The 19,427-nt window shown below is 36.1% G+C and overlaps 3 protein-coding genes and 1 pseudogene across 3 annotated transcripts; 2 read left to right on the plus strand and 2 right to left on the minus strand.

The window, feature by feature from the left end:
* The first annotated feature begins 220 nt into the window (after nucleotides 1-220).
* LOC123326205 (olfactory receptor 5T1-like) lies at nucleotides 221-1,255 on the plus strand. Its single transcript, XM_044919560.1, has one exon. The coding sequence runs from the start codon at nucleotides 269-271 to the stop codon at nucleotides 1,253-1,255; it is 987 nt and encodes a 328-aa protein (XP_044775495.1). The 5' UTR covers nucleotides 221-268.
* Nucleotides 1,256-2,003: 748 nt separating this feature from the next.
* LOC123326207 lies at nucleotides 2,004-5,888 on the minus strand (annotated as a pseudogene).
* Nucleotides 5,889-6,776: 888 nt separating this feature from the next.
* On the minus strand, nucleotides 6,777-7,766 carry LOC123326208 (olfactory receptor 5T1-like). Its single transcript, XM_044919566.1, has one exon. The coding sequence runs from the start codon at nucleotides 7,749-7,751 to the stop codon at nucleotides 6,777-6,779; it is 975 nt and encodes a 324-aa protein (XP_044775501.1). The 5' UTR covers nucleotides 7,752-7,766.
* Nucleotides 7,767-16,044: 8,278 nt separating this feature from the next.
* LOC110576121 (olfactory receptor 5T2-like) lies at nucleotides 16,045-17,049 on the plus strand. The gene has a single exon (XM_021685207.1). It carries the CDS (start codon nucleotides 16,096-16,098, stop codon nucleotides 17,047-17,049), a length of 954 nt encoding a protein of 317 aa, XP_021540882.1. The 5' UTR covers nucleotides 16,045-16,095.
* Nucleotides 17,050-19,427: the final 2,378 nt, after the last annotated feature.

Consider the following 19,427-nt stretch of genomic DNA (forward strand, 5'->3'; position numbering starts at 1 on the left):
TTGAATAGAAAATGATTTAGACAATAAACTATTTAAATCAACAGAATATTTTTAACTTGATAAATGTAGTCAATGACTGAATAAAATCATTTCTTCCTTTTATTTAACAGCAAAATGCAACCCCTTGGGACCAACATCTTTATGGCTGCTTATTTTATCAGTGCCAAGGACATCATTATACCTTGCTAAGAAACAAATATGAGGATATAATTGTGTAGGCTCTATTTTCACAAGATATTGCCTTTAGCACCTATAAATAAAAAGTGAAATGCCAGAGTTGCCATCAGATTTAGATTTATACAGGATTCAGATGAAAAACATGACTGAAGTCAGCATGTTTATATTGATGGGCTTCACAGATGATTTTGAGGTGCAGGTCTTCCTATTTTTTCTATTTCTAGCAATCTATCTTTTTACTCTGATAGGAAATTTGGGACTGGTTATATTGGTCATTGGGGATTCTAGGCTCCACAACCCCATGTACTATTTTCTGAGCGTGTTATCATTCCTGGATGCCTGCTATTCTTCAGTTGTCACTCCAAAAATGTTAGTCAATTTCCTAGCAGAGGATAAAGGCATTTCCTATCTTGGATGTGCAGCCCAGATGTTTCTCTTGGTTACGTTTGGGACCACAGAAAGCTTTCTCTTGGCTGCCATGGCTTATGATCGTTACGTAGCAATCTACAACCCTCTCCTCTATTCCGTGAGCATGTCACCCAGAGTCTATGTGCCACTCATCGTTGCTTCCTATGTCGGTGGCATTTTGGATGGTTCTGTACACACAGTGGCCACGTTCGGCTTATCCTTCTGTGCATCCAATGAAATTAGGCATGTCTTTTGTGACATCCCTCCACTACTTGCCATTTCTTGTTCTGACACCCACACAAACCAGCAGCTGCTCTTCTACTTCGTGGGAGCTATTGAGATAGTCACTATCCTGATAGTCTTGATCTCCTATGGCTTCATTGTGTTGGCCATTCTGAACATGCATTCTGCTGAGGGGAGGCAGAAAGTCTTTTCCACGTGTGGTTCTCACCTAACTGGAGTGTCAATTTTTCATGGTACAGTCCTCTTCATGTATGTGAGACCAAGTTCCAGCTATGCTCTGGACCATGACATGATAGTGTCGATATTTTACACGGTTGTGATTCCCATGCTGAATCCCATCATCTACAGTTTGAGGAACAAAGATGTAAAAGAGGCGATGAAGAAACTGTTTGTGAGAAATTGGTTCCTAAGTAAAACACATTATTAGCTTTGAGTAAATCTGCAAAGAATGTTGCATATCAATTTATGTCTCTATGCTCAGAAACTAAGGAAAATGTCTTGGTTTTAATGAATAATACTGTCTGTATATCCTAGAATATTTCCAAATAAAGCATTTATCAGCCCTCCCAACACAGCATTTTACAAATATAGATCATTTGTATAATCTATATACTTTTACTGTGTTCAGATTGGTTCATACTAAATATTTGTTGATACAAATGTATTGCTGTTGTCAGTCATTGTGGAATTTTCACTCACTACTACTATAGCTTATGCACTTAGGATTCTATGGATTAGTGTATCATCACACTGTGTATAGGAAGTCTTTCACACTCACTATGAGGTTACTTCTCCATCCTAAGTCCCTGTGCAAGACCTCCTTAAACTTATTTCATTTGCTCTCCTGTGCCTTCAGAGTAAGATCCATCTAGGCTTATGGCTATGACTTTTTCACTATTTGGCCCAACACTATATATTTTTATCCCATTATCAAAATCTTTCCTTATTACTGCCCAATCATAGAAATGATAAGATCCATTCTGAAACTCCAAAAGTTATAGTGGTAAGTATTAGATAGCAACATTTACTGATAGTGTATTTAGGCTCAGGAAAGACAAAAGCAACAACTGGTTAATTATATAAATATATGTATATATAATTTATATGCACATTACATATACATCATATATACACAATATGTATTATACATATATGCATTATATGTGTGTGTATATATATATATGGTTTGTGTAAATGTCAGAACAAGAAATGGCAAGTAGTGGAGGGATGTCACAAAAGACATGTCTAATTTCATTGGGTGCACAGAAGGATAAGCCAAACGTGGCCACTGTGTATACAGAAGCATGAAAAATGCCACCATTGTAGGAAGCAACAATGAGTGGCACATAGACTCTGAGTGACATGCTCACGGAATAGAGGAGAGGGTTGTAGATTGCTACGTAGCAATCATAAGCCATGGCAGCCAAGAGAAAGCTTTCTGTGGTCCCAAAAGTAACCAAGAGAAGCATCTGGGCTGCACATCCAAGATGGAAAATGGCTTTATTCTCTTCTAGGAAATTGATCAGCATTTTTGGAGTAACAACTGAGGAATAACTGGCATCTAAGAATGATAAAACATTCAGAAAATAATACATGGGGTGGTGAAGCTAGGAATCTCCAAGGACCAATATAACCAGGCCCAAAACATTGCCCTATAATGGTGGAAGTGGTACAGTATAAACAACCTGCCATGAGGTGGCTGGCTGATCACACCAGGTAATGGTGCCAAACTGGGGCCTAAGTATTGGTCTCTGTTCTTGGCAGGTTGGGTGCTCAGCAATGGGTTCAGACAAGTCAGCCTTTGTGAATGGAGGTCTATGTTACTGACCCCACACAAACCTTCTTCCTTGCTGTCACTGACTCCTGTATCCTTCAAGTCTTTGATGGTGGAACTAATCTCTCATTACCCTTCAAAATGCAGTATTGATTCTGGTTTACTATTTTTCTTGGTAGAGGCAGTTATAATTGCTCCCACTTGGGATTTTTCCATCATGATGACCCTTACTCCACAGGTCAGGGAAGCAGTGTGGGGATTCTGCCAGGGACTGAGTTGTTCTATTCCAAGTAGACATTCTGGAACTGGAGAATTAACCACAGGATGGTGCAGGGCATACAGGATTCACTGCAAGATGGGCCGGGAGTAAAACTCCACTGACCACCTGACTTCCACCAGCCACTACCTTGACTGTTGGGCCACAAACACACAACAGTGTTTTGGGTCTTCTGGAATCATCATCAGCTCAGAACTTGTGCCCAGTAGTTCTCAAAGATCTGGTTATTTCCTTTTCACCAATGCACAGTTACCCAGGTAAAGGTCCAAAGTCCCTCTGGGGAAGACTTGGAGAAAGATTAATAGTTTAAATTCTTGGTAGTATCCCTGGGTCCTCCCTCAAGGGTAACTGGTCCCTTCATTAAAGGGGTTCTAGGACTCTAAGCTGCCTCAGTCCATAAATTGATTGAGGGACAATGACTCTGTTTTTGTGATTCAAGTTAGACTTTTGTTCACTTAACCTAGAACTTTTCTGCTATAAGGATCAAGTCAGAATGTAGTATTTCTCATCTATTTCACTTCTAGAATACCATGATCAACTTGCCATGGCCATGCTTGTAAATGAGTAAGACTACTCTAACTGCTGCTTTGAGTCTGCCGTCCTAGGGGTAACCTAGAGTGAGGTGGGTGCCTCCACTCGGGCTCTGCCACTCCAGAGTGAATGTTATTTATGCAAATAGAAATGTAGCAACACATATCCCAAACAGAAAAGTTCTCATACAGGAGATGCAAAGAGAGAAATGGAAAGAAGCCTGCTAACTCTAGGAAACTTGATACACCTGTATTAAATATTTTCAATTAAGAAAACATTAACTAGGACATAAAGGCTTAAACTAAACACTCAGTAAGATTGTTTTTGTAGGTACATATGTACAAAGCTTTGAATTGACGATTTTCTCTTTTTACAAGCATAGAGGCAGCTTTATGAAAACTTCCATATACTAGTGAAAAGAAAGATCTGAATAAAGAAAATTTTTAAAAATTGCATTCTATTTGGAAATGACTAACAAATTTAAGAAAACTCTCAAACTATTCCATTTAAACATTTTTAGATGCTACTAAACTACTCCTAAGTAAAAAAAAAATGGGAAAAATCAGAAATATTGATAATGAAAATATGAAGTACTAAAATATGTGTGATTCCACTGACACATGATTCATTGGAAAATTGTACCAAAATGAGAAAGCTAGGAAAGAATAGCAAAGTAGACCAATAAAAAGAGGAAATATTGTATTTCTTTTTTTCTTTTCAAGTTTTTATTTAAATTCTAGTTAGTTAATATATATGTAAAATTAGTTTTAGGAGTAGAATTTAGTGATTCATAACTTACATATAACACCCAGTGCTCATCACAACAAGTGCCCTCCTTAATACCCATCCCCCATCTAGCCCATCCCCCACCCACCTCCCTCCATCACCCCTGAGTTTGTTTTCTATAGTTAGAGTCCCTTATGGTTTACTTCCCTCTCTCTCTCTCTTGTCTTTCCTTCATGTTTATCTACTTTGTTTCTTAAATTCCACATTTGAGTGAAATCATAGGGTTATCTGTCTTTCTCTGACTGACTTATTTCACTTAGCATAATACACTCTAGCTCCATTTGTGTTGTTACAAATGGCAAGATTTCATTCTTTTTGATGGCTGAGTAATATTCCATTATGTTTCTGCATCTTCTTTATCCATTGATCAGTCGATGGAGATTTGGGCTTTTTCTATAGTTGGGTTACTACTGATAATGCTGCTATAAACATCAGGGTACATATGCCCCTTTGAATCTTTGGCTAAATATCTAGTAGTACAATTGCTGGGTCATAGGAGTTCTATTTTTAACATTTTGAGGAACCTATTTTAAAGGAAAAAAATGAACTAGAAAATTTAAAACAGTAACTAATATTTAAATAAAACATTCTGTCTTGTTTCACATGCATCCTTTCATTGAATTAAAAAATGTTTTTGACCATTTCTTATGTAAAATATTTATTCATTTAGGGAATATTTACTGAGCAACAATATGTATCAGGCAATATTCCAAATATATGTGTCTGAAATATATTTGATTTATTTGACAATAAATCAAATATAAATTAAGTACATATTATATGAATCAGTGACAAGTGCAGTTGTTATATTCAAGAAAGAAAGAATATGAGGATAGTCAATGGAAGTAAATTATAATTATCATAATGTAATCAATGAAATCCTCACTAAGCAAAGACATTTTTAAAAAAGGAGTCATATGAATGGCAGCCGGGAGAACCTTCCAAATAGAAGAAAAGAAATGAAGAAAAATGGGGGTGGTGGAGTATATAATGTTGTAAGAGATTATCTATATTTGTATGGTTAAGATGTTATTTAAACTTAACAATCCCACTTTAGGGAAATATCCTTACATTGTGCTCTATGTTCCTAAGGAGATCATCCTATTGGAACCAAAGAGATTTAACACAAAAAAAATAATAATGTTAGGGGTGTCTGGGGGGGCTCAGTCGGTTTAGCACCTGCGTTCGGCTCAGGTCGTGATCCCATGATTCTGGGATTGAGCCCCATCTTGGGCTCCCTGCTCAGCAGAGAGCCTGCTTCTCCCTCTCTTTCCCACTTGTGTTCTCTCTTGCTATCTCTGTCTCTGTCTCTCAAATAAATAAATGAAATCTTCAAAAAAACAGTAATGGTGATAAAGAAAGGAAGGAGGGAGGAATGGAAAACCAAAATCATTTATAATTAATTAACTTTGAAGGACACATGTCCTTGCAATGAAAATGAGGTTTGTTGGAAGCAGGACTAAACCTGAGGATAATCAGGATGCTTTTCTATACCTTGGTTCTTGGGTCTGGGCACTGAGGAGTGGTGGCATCTTAAGGGCATCACAGAGTGGTAGTGGTCAAAAGAGAGCAGAGCCAAGGCTGAGTCTGTAGAGGGTTAGCAGGAAAACCCACAAAGATGGGCTGGGGTTTAGCTTAGCTTCTGCCAGCCAGCTGTATCTTACTCTCTGAATTGTGCCTGTCTTTTGTCATTCTTGAGTTTAAGTATAATCTTGATAAATGCTAATGCCTAGTGTCTGTATTTTGTGAGGAAGTAAAAATGGATTCAATGTCCACATTTTCAATGAAATAATAAAAAGGGGAGAGAATCACCCTCACAAGCAGTGTGGTAATGACACCAGAGATTTAAATATATTATCTGTGGCCCCTGCTGCCAATGTACAGATTTAAGGATAGAGCAGAATGCTTTTATCAGGAGACAGATGCCAGGGACTCTAGGGAAGTGGATTTGGATTATGTGAACTGGAGTTTTGCTATCAGTTGGGTGGTATTTGCTCAAGCTAGTCAGATATAATTATAAAGTTATTAAGAATTGCAACTATGGGAGACTGTCAAGTTTGACTCATATGAGGGTGAAAGGTAATAATACTATACATTTTAAAGTAACGATCACATGCATATGTGACTCTGCATGTAAAAATATATTTATATATAATAAATATGTGCATATATGTGAATATATTTTATATAATGAATATATACAAGTGTCTACATGTCCACATACACACACACATATATATATACATATACATATATTCAGAACACAGAGGCACAGAGAGGAATGACCACGTAGAAACAGAAAGAAAAGACTGCCACTAAAAAAACCCAAAAAACCAAAAAAACAAACTTCCACCTGCAAGTGAAGGAGAGAGGCCTCGGAAGAAATTCACTCTGCCTTCACCTTCAGACTTGTAGATTCTGTAACAGTGAGAAATAAATTTCTGTTGTTAAACTACCAGTCTGTGACACTTTGTTATGGCAGTCTGAGCAAACTAGTACAATCTCTATCATTTTAATATTAAGACAATAAATATTATTCTTAACTTTTCTTAATTTAGTGGTCAACGTGAACAGTATACTTTATTGACATAACCAGTTTTTACCAAACACTCTTTTCATCGCCTCTTTTACATATTTGTTCCTTAAACTGTAGATGATGGGATTCAGCATGGGAATCACAACCGTGTAAAATATCGACACTATCATGTCATGGTCCAGAGCATAGCTGGAACTTGGTCTCACATACATGAAGAGGACTGTACCATGAAAAATTGACACTCCAGTTAGGTGAGAACCACACGTGGAAAAGACTTTCTGCCTCCCCTCAGCAGAATGCATGTTCAGAATGGCCAACACAATGAAGCCATAGGAGATCAAGACTATCAGGATAGTGACTATCTCAATAGCTCCCACGAAGTAGAAGAGCAGCTGCTGGTTTGTGTGGGTGTCAGAACAAGAAATGGCAAGTAGTGGAGGGATGTCACAAAAGACATGCCTAATTTCATTGGATGCACAGAAGGATAAGCCGAACGTGGCCACTGTGTGTACAGAACCATCCAAAATGCCACCGACATAGGAAGCAACGATGAGTGGCACATAGACTCTGGGTGACATGCTCACGGAATAGAGGAGAGGGTTGTAGATTGCTACGTAACGATCATAAGCCATGGCAGCCAAGAGAAAGCTTTCTGTGGTCCCAAACGTAACCAAGAGAAGCATCTGGGCTGCACATCCAAGATAGGAAATGCCTTTATCCTCTGCTAGGAAATTGACTAACATTTTTGGAGTGACAACTGAAGAATAGCAGGCATCCAGGAATGATAACACGCTCAGAAAATAGTACATGGGGTTGTGGAGCCTAGAATCCCCAATGACCAATATAACCAGTCCCAAATTTCCTATCAGAGTAAAAAGATAGATTGCTAGAAATAGAAAAAATAGGAAGACCCGCACCTCAAAATCATCTGTGAAGCCCATCAATATAAACATGCTGACTTCAGTCATGTTTTTCATCTGAATCCTGTATAAATCTAAATCTGATGGCAACCCTGGCATTTTGGTGTTTATTTATAGGTTTTAAAGGTAGGGTTTTTTGTTTTTTTTAATAGAATACACCCTATGTATCCTTGTGTTTGTTTCTTAGAAAGGTATGTTGAAATCCTTGGCAGTGAAGGAATAGGCAGTGATGGGCTTGGAAGTTGGGTTCAAGTGAATGCATTACCCTGTATAAATAAATTAAAGAAATTATGTTATTAAGTTGTTGGCTAAATTTGTCATGTTAAAAGTTATGCCAATAAGTAAATTAATTTCTAGTTAGTTTCTGTTAAATTTCTCCCACTGGTTTCATATTCCATCATCTTAAAATCCTCAAAGATGAATGAATATGGGAATTAAAAAGTTTGAAAGTAGTATAATAAAAATTACATATCTGAGTACTAGCCCTAGATTTTGTACAATGCATGTGAGATTCCTTTTGTGTGTGTGTGTGTGTGCACAATTGTTAAAATGGGAGCAACTGTATGTATATCACAAAATTGGGATGAATTTAAATGAGAAAAACAATGTGAAATTATTTAATTTTAAAATATTCCCAAACGAGTACAATGTGGGATGTTAGATTTAATTTCACCTTGTCATATGGGGTAGCCCTTTCTGACCATCCAATATTCTGTGGTATCAGGCACCTTAAAAATTCATCCCTGTCATTGCATTGTACTTTGGGCATGTCAATAAAATGACAGTAGGTTTACTTACATCCCCCTGATGATTTTATCCATAATAATTTTCTTTTTTTTTAAAGATTTTATTTATTTATTTGACACAGAGAGAGACAGCAAGAGAGTGAACACAAACAGGGGGAGTGTGAGAGGGAGAAGCAGGCTTCCTGCTGAGCAGGGAGCCCGATGTGGGGCTCAATCCCAGGATCCTGGGATCATGACCTGAGCCAAAGGTAGATGCTTAAGGGCTGAGCCACCCTGGCGCCCCCATAATAGTTTTCTTATAGTTTTTAATTTCTCTCATTTTATCTGTAGTGCAAGAAGGTGGCTTGTGGATAATTTAATCCAAATCATGTAGAGAAATTATTTACTTCACTCTAGGGAACTGGAGGGATGAAAGACAAAAAACATGGAGTTTACTTCTTCCAAAATGCTCTTCAAACAGGCTTTCACCAACTAATATTTAAGGAAATGAAAACTGATTTTCTTTATATCTAGCTAATTTCAGTTTAAGAAATGGGACCTAGATAGACAAAAATACGGACTGTCACTGTTAACAAAATAGACCAATATGGAACGCTAAAATTGTCAATTCTTCACCTGTAATGCAGTTAGAAAACATAAAATAGGGAAATCCATGAGAACAATGTTATAAATGCTAAGCTTGAGAAAGGAAGCTATGATAGCATCAACCACATGATATTAACCACATAATACTAAGGGTTAGAACTTTTGTGTACATTATCTTATATAATCTGCACAGCAACTGAAACTAAATAATTTAGCATCCTTTTATAGATGAGAAAACTAAGAAACAGCCCAACACGTAACCTGCCCAAGGTCATACAGTTAGTTAGTAGCAAAGCCAGGATGTAAGACCAGGTTTCTCTGTCCCATACTTTAAGCTATGCCCTCTTGACCATGTTGCAAATTCATTGTGATATGCCATAATTCTGGAAACGTTATCTCCTAGAAACAATACAAAATAACATCCTCATGTGTTTGAATTCTTTTATAAAGCTATGAAGCTTAAGCATACCATGATTTAAAAAAAAAAGAGAACAAAACTGAAGTGGCTTCTTGATCAAGTCGCTGACTAGCAAAACAAATTTAAAGTCAATGTATATCCTCCAATTTGAAAAAACAAAAACAAAACCAAAAAATACTATGATCCCAGAATGGTATGTACCCAATGGTTGGTTGATAGTTAATTTTCTCTTTAATAATTTTCCTAAATTCATAATATAATCCCTTATTTCTACTACCTTTATTCCAACTATTATCTTTCATCAAGAAAATGAAATCAAATTGTCTAACGTACAAATCTATTGACCTAAATACGTAAGTAGTCTTTTTTATTATCCCTGCTATGTTCCCTGGAATTCCCTCATTCAATTTTAATTCAACTCTAAATTAACCAGAAATTTCTGTCTCAGATTTAAATATTAAAACATAGATACTGGTTGGAGATTCAAGGTTATGACTTCTGAAATATTGTGTAAGTCATAAGAAATCCTTTCCTCTTACCTGTGGGAATGAACTGCTCACTCAGTTATGAACACTTTGGACTTTTATACCAGGTTCTTAAGCTCTTCTTGAAGTCCACAGGGATGCTCCAAGGAGAAAATATCCTAATTATTTTCTGGGACAGAAAAGTCAGATAATTTCGTGGTTTTTTTTTTCCATAGTAAATAAATGGTTCTGGAACAATGAACTGCATGATAAAATGATTACATGAATGCACTTTGGCCTCTGGTATAAAATAATCCTTAGCGCAAAAAGAATAAGCATAAGGCTGGAAAAGAAATTTAATGCTACAGGACATAATCCGGGCTCTGACACTAAATAGCTATGTGCCATGGGGTTTATGACTTAAATTCTCTAAAATCCACTTCTTCCTGAGAATATAACCTATTTAATTGTCTCAAATTAAAGTATGACAAACTTCATAATCACTTAATAAAAATTACTATACTTATTTAACTTTTAAAGTGTTATACTTCTAAGTGGCATGAGAGAATATTTAAGCTCACTAAGAGTATACTAGGGAGAAAGGATATGAATACATAAACAGGAATTATTGAAAGCAGAGATGGGACAGTATGCAGATAACTTTAATATTCCATGTAATAAAACAGAATATTAGAGATCTGACAGAGATAAAGGTCAAACTTTCTGTGTTGATCAGGGTCTTGTCTTGTCTTGGGAACCTTATATACTCACCTATAAACTAGTTCCTGGCTATGTACTTAAATAAATTATTCAAAAATTTGTTGAAAATACATAGATGCCTAAGCTCAACACCTAGGGAGCCTAAATTAATAGGGAATGTTGGTCATGGAATTTGAATTGAAAGAAAGAAAGAAAGAAAGAAAGAAAGAAAGGAAGAAAGAAAGAAAGAAAGAAAGAAAGAAAGAAAGGAAGAAAGGAAGAAAGAAAGAAAGAGAAAGAAAGAAAGAAAGAGAAAGAAAGAAAAGAAAGCTGATACTGATAGGCCACTGAATTGTAAATAAAGGATCTATTAATTAAATGCAATCCCAATTGATCTATATATTCAATGCAGTCCTAGTTAAAACTAAAAAAGCATTTTTTGCAGAAATTAGCAGGGGAATTCTATAATTATACAATATAGAATATTTCAATCACCCATAACATGATTGTTGTTACACAGTTGTATGTGTCTATTAAAATTCATGTAACTGGCACATATAAGTGGTAGATTTTCTGTGTTTATATTTAAAAGCAATAACCTTGACTTTAAAAAAAACCTAACTATTACACAAATTAGCCTTTGTTTCTTACTATGGTTATCTTTGCAGGGGAGATAGAGACTGAAAGATAGAATACGAGAGGCTCCTTCAGTTCTGGTCATGTTCTACTTCCTGGGTTTGTTTACAGGGGTATGTTTAATTAAAACTTCATCAAGCTGGGACACCTGGGTGGTACACTCAGGTGTCTGACTCTTGATTTTGGCTCAGGTCATGATCTCAGTGTCCTGAGATCAAGCCCTGGATTGGCTCTGCACTGGGGGTGGAGTCTGCTTAAGATTCCCTCTCTCCCACTGCCCCCCCCCCAAATTCATCAATCCGTACACTAAAGATGCATGTACTTTTCTCCGTGTAAATTTTCTTCAGTAAAATAAAAAAGGCAACAAAATATTTTGTCATAACTTTTCTAATAAATGCCATAAACTCTTGTTACTTAAAAACTCTGTAGCTCTCATTTTACTTATACACCCATTAATGAGACAGTTATACATTTTTGTTATGTGTCAAATTTATGTTTGTATGAGTCACATTTCTTTTGTTTTGAAAATTATAATTTAGTACTTTTAGGTCTGTCATTTTCTATCAAAGTCTTAATTATCTTTCTTTCTTGGAATTGATTTTTCTTCATCTCTCTCTTTTTTTCCTTGATTATGCTATTAGCGACCACTTAGTCTTACTGAATTTTTGTTTTATTTCCACTTTCTGGTTTATTATTCTGAGTTTTTTGTATCATATTTCCACATCCTTCTGGTGTCTTATTGTCTCATTTCTGACACATTTGATTTTCTTGAGTTCTTATCATTTTTTTTGTTTTATATTACTTTAAGATGTATTTTATATGGTTCATTTGATTCTTTTATGGCCTTATTTGATGCTCTGATTTTGGTAACCTTTGAACATTATTTGTTATTTTTATCCTTTTGCAGTTTAAATATAATTGTATGGAGTTCAGTAGTAATTATTTTATTCCTTCAGTGTGTCAATATGATGGGCATTGTGAAGTTGGAGATACATCAAAGTAGCTTTTCCAGTTTTGTGTTCAAAAAATCACTCTCATGTTTTTATGATGGTCTTAAAATATTTTTGTACAGCTCCTTTAAGTCCCAGAGCTAATCTTTAAAGAGTACTTTCTACTTGCTATTTCTTGAGTTTAAGCAGATGTTGCCTTCTAAAGATACTCTATGCTTTAGACTTACACATTGCTCTAGCAGTCCCTTTTGAGCCCTACATCTTCCAGAAGACCTCCCTTTTTGAAATTTTCCTTCCTAGTGTATTTGCCCTACCCAACTGAGAAGCATCTCAGCATTTTCTGCTTCTAGGTGAAGCCCTGTCCTTTTCAAAGGGAGTATGTGCTGCACATTTCTTTGATTTTTTTCAGTCTCTCATGGATCCTTCATAACATTGATTAAGACTGGGTAAGAGCAATGACTATCCAAGAAAAATTAAAGAAAAATAAAAATTCTACTGGGCCTCCCAGTAGACATAGGTCTACAAATGTTAAATGTCTCTATTTTGACCTTAGGGGTGTGTGCGTGCGTGTGTGCATGCGTGTGTTTGTGTGTGTATGTGTGTGAATTGCATATGTATATATCTGTTTTTCAACTGATCAATAGATATTTTTATTTAATCTGAATAAATGCTGGATTACCATTTAGGATTCACAAAATTATCTAAACTTTTAATGTCTCCTCCACATTTCTATGGGATTTTTTTTGACTTTTCTTTTTACCTTGAATAATAATCTTCCAATAAGCTCAAAATATATACTTTTAAATGTATACATTAAAGCCACTACTTTATAATTTGAACAGAGTAAAAGGGTAATACATTTGTTTGACTCTAATAAAATGCCTTATATTGCCAAAATGAGGAAATTGGTTTTCAGAGAAATTAGTTCTAATCAAGTGTCAGAGTTATTATATAAAAGTATGTCTCAGATCTAAAGATTTCTTATCTAGTGTCAACATATACATATTTTTAAGGCATTATTATTTTTTTTTTTTGCAGTAACTTTTTCAAAATTTAATTTAATTTTATTATGTTAGTCACCATACAGTACATCATTAGTTTTTGATGTTGTGTTCCATGATTCATTGTTTTTGTATAACACCCAGTGCTCCATGCAATACGTGCCCTCCTTAATACCCATCACCGGGTTAACCCATCCCCTCACCCTCCTCCCCTCTAAAACCCTCAGTTTGTTTCTCGGAGTCCATAGTCTCTCGTGGTTCATCTCCCCCTCCGATTCTCCCCCTTCATTTTTCCTTTCCTTCTCCTAATGTCTTTTAAGGCATTATTTTAAATCAGGAATCAAATAACTATTTATTGACTGTTAACAGTCAACAAAACCAAAAAACAGCTGACAGAATGGGAGAAGATATTTGCAAATGACCTATCAGATAAAGGGCTAGTATCCAAAATCCATAAAGAACTTATCAAACTCAACACCCAAAGAACAAACAATCCAATCAAGAAATGGGCAGAAGACATGAACAAACATTTTTCCAAAGAAGACATCCAAATGGCCAACAGACACATGAAAAAGTGCTCAACATCACTCAGCATCAGGGAAATACAAATCAAAACTTCAATGAGATACCATCTCACACTAGTCAGAATGGCTAAAATTAACAGGTCAGGAATCGACAGATGTTGGCGAGGATGCAGAGAAAGGGGAACCCTCTTACACTGTAGGTGGGAATGCAAGCTGGTGCAGCCACTCTGGAAAACAGTATGGAGGTTCCCCAAAAAGTTGAAAATAGAGCTACCCTATTCCCAGCAATTGCACTAGTGAGTATTTACCCCAAAGATACAAATGTAGTGATCTAAAGGGGAACCTGCACCCCAATGTTAATAGCAGCAATGTCCACAATAGCCAAACTAAGGAAAGAGCCTAAATGTCCATCAACAGATGAATGGATACAGAAGATGTGGTACATACATACAATGGAATATTATGCAGCCATCAAAAAAAAAAAAGAAATCTTGCCATTTGCAACAACGTGGATGGAACTAGAGGGTATTATGCTAAGCAAAATAAGTCAATCAGAGAAAGACAAGTGTCATATAATCTCACTGATATAAGGAATTTGAGAAACAAGACAGAGGATCATAGGTGAAGGGAGGGAAAAGTGAAACAAGATGAAACCAGAGAGGGAGACAAACCATAAGAGACTCTTAATCTCAGGAAACAAACTGAGGGTTGCTGGAGTGGAGGAGGGTGGGAGGGATGGGGTGACTGGGTGATGGACACTGGGGAAGGTAGGTACTATGGTGAGAGCTGTGAATTGTGTAAGAGTGATGAATCACAGACCTGTACCCCTGAAACAAATAATATATGTTAATAAAAAAAATAACTTTATTTTATAAAACATTAACATGTAATACATTATTCCAGACCTCTTACTTTTCATTATTGAGTAAATTCTTGTGTTGTTATTTTGCACCAAAGGTAATTGGGGCATATTCCTGTTGGGGCATCTCCTGTGGGGTTTATAAATAGGTGAGTAAGCAGATATAAGCAATCTAAATGAGTCATATTCATAATGTACCTAAACCTGCCTTTGCTGTTCTGTAGGTAAGAGAAATTTTCAGATAATTTGCAGGATATTTAGGATGTAAAACCTAAAACAACAAAGTTAAATATGCTATGAAATCCCCAATACTAAAGCCTTCTTGCCTATTCTATAAGTGAATAGAATGTATTCGTCACAAACTAGATTTATGCAGAGTCTAAGAACTGGAAAACAACGCTTCCTTGAATAAAACAAAGGTAATGAAAAATAATGAATTGCTGTTTGTAAAAGTAATAAGAAGGCTCCTAATAGATTTATGTGTTCATTTCCCTCAGGTCAGAAGACAGACCAGTTCAAAGTAAAACAAGATAAAATTTATCAGTAGAGGGCCAGAAAACATTCGACTTATTCACCTCTCTGGGGGCTTATATTTTGATATAATAAGGAAAATAATAATTTTTTTAAGTTTATTTTGCTAGACATGTATTGTAGAAGCCACTTCCGATTACTCCTTATTTCATAATGTTTCTCTAGTCTTAATGACTTAAAAATATTCAAATACATAAAAAATCATGTTTTGTTTTATTTCAATGGGGATGCTGGGGAGGCAAGTCAATTGCAGAATGAAGCCATAGTATAATAAAAAGCAATGAAAAAAAGTGAAAAGTGCATGCTCTCTGAGGGAGACCTAAGATTGAATCTTGCCATAATTCTGTAGGTGAGTAGAGTGTAGCAAATAATTTTATAGAATTTCTGAAAGGTTTAGAATTCTGGTGTGAATTCCAATGTTGTGTTCACTGATACACTATCTTGTGTTTGTATGTTACAAGAAAAACATATTTATCTGTTCCATTTGTGGTTTAATGTGATTTAAAAGGAAAATAGCTAATAGAATTTAGTGGTAAATTAACCATTTGACCTCACAGTTTTAGAAATGACATAAGTTGACGGGCGCCTGGGTGGCTCAGTTGGTTAAGCAACTGCCTTCGGCTCAGGTCATGATCCTGGAGTCCTGGGATAGAGGCCGGCATCAGGCTCCCTGCTCAGCGGGGAGTCTGCTTCTCTCTCTGACCCTCCCCCCTCTCATGCTCTCTCTATCTCATTCTCTCTCTCAAATAAATAAATAAAATCTTTAAAAAAAAAAAAAAGAAATGACATAAGTTGAGCCAGTGAATAAAAACTCAAATCTTCCATTTAATTCTGCAGTGAGTGGCATTAACCTTTGACCCACCATCTTGTCATTGTCTCCTGATCAGCTGCTGGGAAATTACGCATTGCCATGAAATAAATATGAGGACAGAGTTCACTTTCCCTGAGTTGCACAACTGCTCACTTTTATCATGTTAGTATGAATTACAATTTTATTAATATCTTCAAATTTTTTCCATGAGGTATCGGCATGAAGAATGTCACTGAAGTCACCATATTTGTACTGAAGGGCTTCACAGATAAGCCTGAGCTGCAGACAATCTTGTTCTTCATGTTTCTAGCAATCTACCTCTTTACTATGATGGAAAATTTGGTTTTAGGTTTATTGGTCTTTAGGGATTCCCGGCTCCACAATCCCACGTACTATTTTCTGAGTGTGTTATCATCTGTGGATGCCTGCTTTTCCTCAGTAATTACCCCAAATATGCTAGTAGATTTTATGTCAAAGAATAAAGTCATTTCATTCCTTGGATGTGCAGCCCAGATGCTTCTCTTGGTTACTTTTGGGACCACAGAAAGCTTTCTCTTGGCTGCCATGGCTTATGATCGTTACGTAGCAATCTACAACCCTCTCCTCTATTCCGTGAGCATGTCACCCAGAGTCTATGTGCCACTCATCGTTGCTTCCTATGTCGGTGGCATTTTGGATGGTTCTGTACACACAGTGGCCACGTTCGGCTTATCCTTCTGTGCATCCAATGAAATTAGGCATGTCTTTTGTGACATCCCTCCACTACTTGCCATTTCTTGTTCTGACACCCACACAAACCAGCAGCTGCTCTTCTACTTCGTGGGAGCTATTGAGATAGTCACTATCCTGATAGTCCTGATCTCCTATGGCTTCATTGTGTTGGCCATTCTGAACATGCATTCTGCTGAGGGGAGGCGGAAAGTCTTTTCCACGTGTGGTTCTCACCTAACTGGAGTGTCAATTTTTCATGGTACAGTCCTCTTCATGTATGTGAGACCAAGTTCCAGCTATGCTCTGGACCATGACATGATAGTGTCGATATTTTACATGGTTGTGATTCCCATGCTGAATCCCATCATCTACAGTTTAAGGAACAAAGATGTAAAAGAGGCGATGAAAAGAGTGTTTGGTAAAAATTGGTTTATTAGTTATATTTTTCACACTAAACATTAAATTGAAACAAATTAAGAATGAGGTACATTGTCTCCAGTTGAAGAAGTTATGATAAAAATATTTTGTTTCAGTTTATTAGTGTCTTTCTATTCTTAAATTTTTAAAAATAAAGATCTAAATAAAGGGTATGTATGTTCTGAATGAACATCTAATACATGGTGCTATTTCTCCCATAGCCAGGATTCACAGGTCCAGGATTCAAAAGTTTGCAGTGGGAGTGGCACCACTCACTATTACACCTAGTGACCCACACACAAAATTTTGTTTCCTGTACCTATAATCTTACAGTTTCAAGAACAAAGATTAAAAGAGGCAATGAAAAATAAAGAGAAATTAGTTCATAAATAAAGGACATTTTTAGCACTGAGTGAAACCAAAAAGTTTGTCCCTGCTTTAAGCACATTGGTACATGGAATGAAAGAATACACTGATTTTTTTTTTTTTTACTTTGCCAACTGCATAATTTGGCTTCTAGACTATAATTTATGGGGTATTGAAAATCTTCTTTTAGTCACTGGCAGAAATAAGAGAAAGTGAGGAATACATTTAAAATGGTTTCCACTAGATTTGGTAATTTATTCCTTTTACTGAAACACATAGAATTGTCAGGTTTTGAGCATGGATGATAAATAAGATGAAGACAAAATAAAAAGAATAAAAAGAGACAGAGAAGAAGGGAGAGATTGAGGAAGGAAGGAAGGAAGGAAGGAAGAAAAAAAAGGAAGGAAGGAAGAAATGAGATCAGTTTTATCAGTTATATCTATGCTGATTCTGAGATTCCATTACATTTTCAAGATGTGGAACTAGAATCCCAATAAATATTATACTGACACATGTGCTGTTATCTAGAAAGGAGATATTTGAAATTACAGCACTGGATGGGACTTAAAATGGTGTATAAATAGGTGAAGGGATTAAGAGTACACTTATCTTGACAAGCACTGAGTAATATATGGAATTGTTGCATCACTGTATTGTATACCTGAAATTAATATAACACTGTACTTTAACTGCATTGTAATTAACATTTTAAATAAATAAATAAATGTATTTTTTTCAGGTTGTAGAAAGCTGCAAATAAGGTTTTAAAAAATCCAGATAATCTAAGAATTAAAACTTGTCATGACTCTGTCAAAGAGCAGAGTTTGAAAACATCCAAGTAATCTGAATTACAAGGGGAGACAAGCTCCTCCAGGAGGAGATGAGACATGTAAACTGTTCCACCTTTGGCAAAGGGTGGGAGAAAGATGTGGCCACCATGCAAGAAGGTAGGAAGAAATTAGGTAAATTAAATATACATACATATATTTAGATATCTATCTATATGTGTCTATATATATGTGTGTCCATATATATACACACACACACACACACAGAGAAAGTTGTTAAAGCCAGGTTTGGGCTATTGGGAAAAGCAGAGAAACCTAGAAAGAGAGGATTTACCTTCATTCTAAGTCTTCTCTGCTGTCCCTAGCCAAGAATAGTAAGAATAGCTCATAAGAATAGTAATAAAAGCTTGTTGTTGGTGTATAGGAATGTCCCTGATTTCTGTGCATTGATTTTACATCCTTCCACTTTACTGAATTCCTGTAAGAGTTATAGAAATTTTGGGGTGGAGTCTTTTGGGTTTTCCACATAAAGTATCATGTCATTTGCAAAGAGTGAGAGCTTGACTTCTTTGCCGATTCGGTTGCCTTTCATTTCTTTTTGTTGTCTGATTGCTGTGGCTAGGACTTCCAGTACTATGTTGAACAGCAGTGGTGAGAGTGGACATCCCTGCCGTGTTCCTGACTTTAGGGGGAAAGCTCTCAGTTTTTCCTCATTGAGAATGATATTTGCTGGGGGTTTTTCATAGATGGCTTTTATGATATTGAGGTATGTATCCTCTATCCCTATACTCTGAAGAGTTTTGATCAAGAAAGGATGCTGTACTTTGTCAAAAGCTTTTTCTGCATCTATTGAGAGAATCATATGGTTCTTGTTCTTTCTTTTATTAGTGTATTGTATCATATTGATTGATTTGCAGATGTTGAACTAACCTTTCAGCCCAGGGATAAATCCCACTTGGTCATGGTGAATAATCCTTTTAATGTACTCTTGGATCCTACTGGCTAGTATTTTGGTGAGAATTTTTGCATCCATGTTTATCAGGGATATTGGTCTCAGCCACAGCAACTTCTTCCTAGAAACATTGCCAAAGGCAAGGGAAGCAAGAGCAAAAATGAACTATTGGGACTTCATCAAGATAAAAAGCTTTTGCACAGCAAAAGAAACAGTCAACAAAACCAAAAGACAGCTGACAGAATGGGAGAAGATATTTGCAAATGACATATCAGATAAAGGGCTAGTATCCAAAATCTATAAAGAACTTATCAAAC

The sequence above is a fragment of the Neomonachus schauinslandi genome, chromosome 11 (assembly GCF_002201575.2).
Source record: "Neomonachus schauinslandi chromosome 11, ASM220157v2, whole genome shotgun sequence".
Taxonomy (NCBI): Eukaryota; Metazoa; Chordata; class Mammalia; order Carnivora; family Phocidae; genus Neomonachus; species Neomonachus schauinslandi.

Excerpts from the sequence above, each read along its gene's own strand:
- LOC123326208 (XM_044919566.1), bottom strand. The coding sequence starts at position 7,751 with ATGCCAGGGTTGCCATCAGATTTAGATTTATACAGGATTCAGATGAAA.
- LOC110576121 (XM_021685207.1), top strand. The coding sequence starts at position 16,096 with ATGAAGAATGTCACTGAAGTCACCATATTTGTACTGAAGGGCTTCACA.
- LOC123326205 (XM_044919560.1), top strand. The coding sequence starts at position 269 with ATGCCAGAGTTGCCATCAGATTTAGATTTATACAGGATTCAGATGAAA.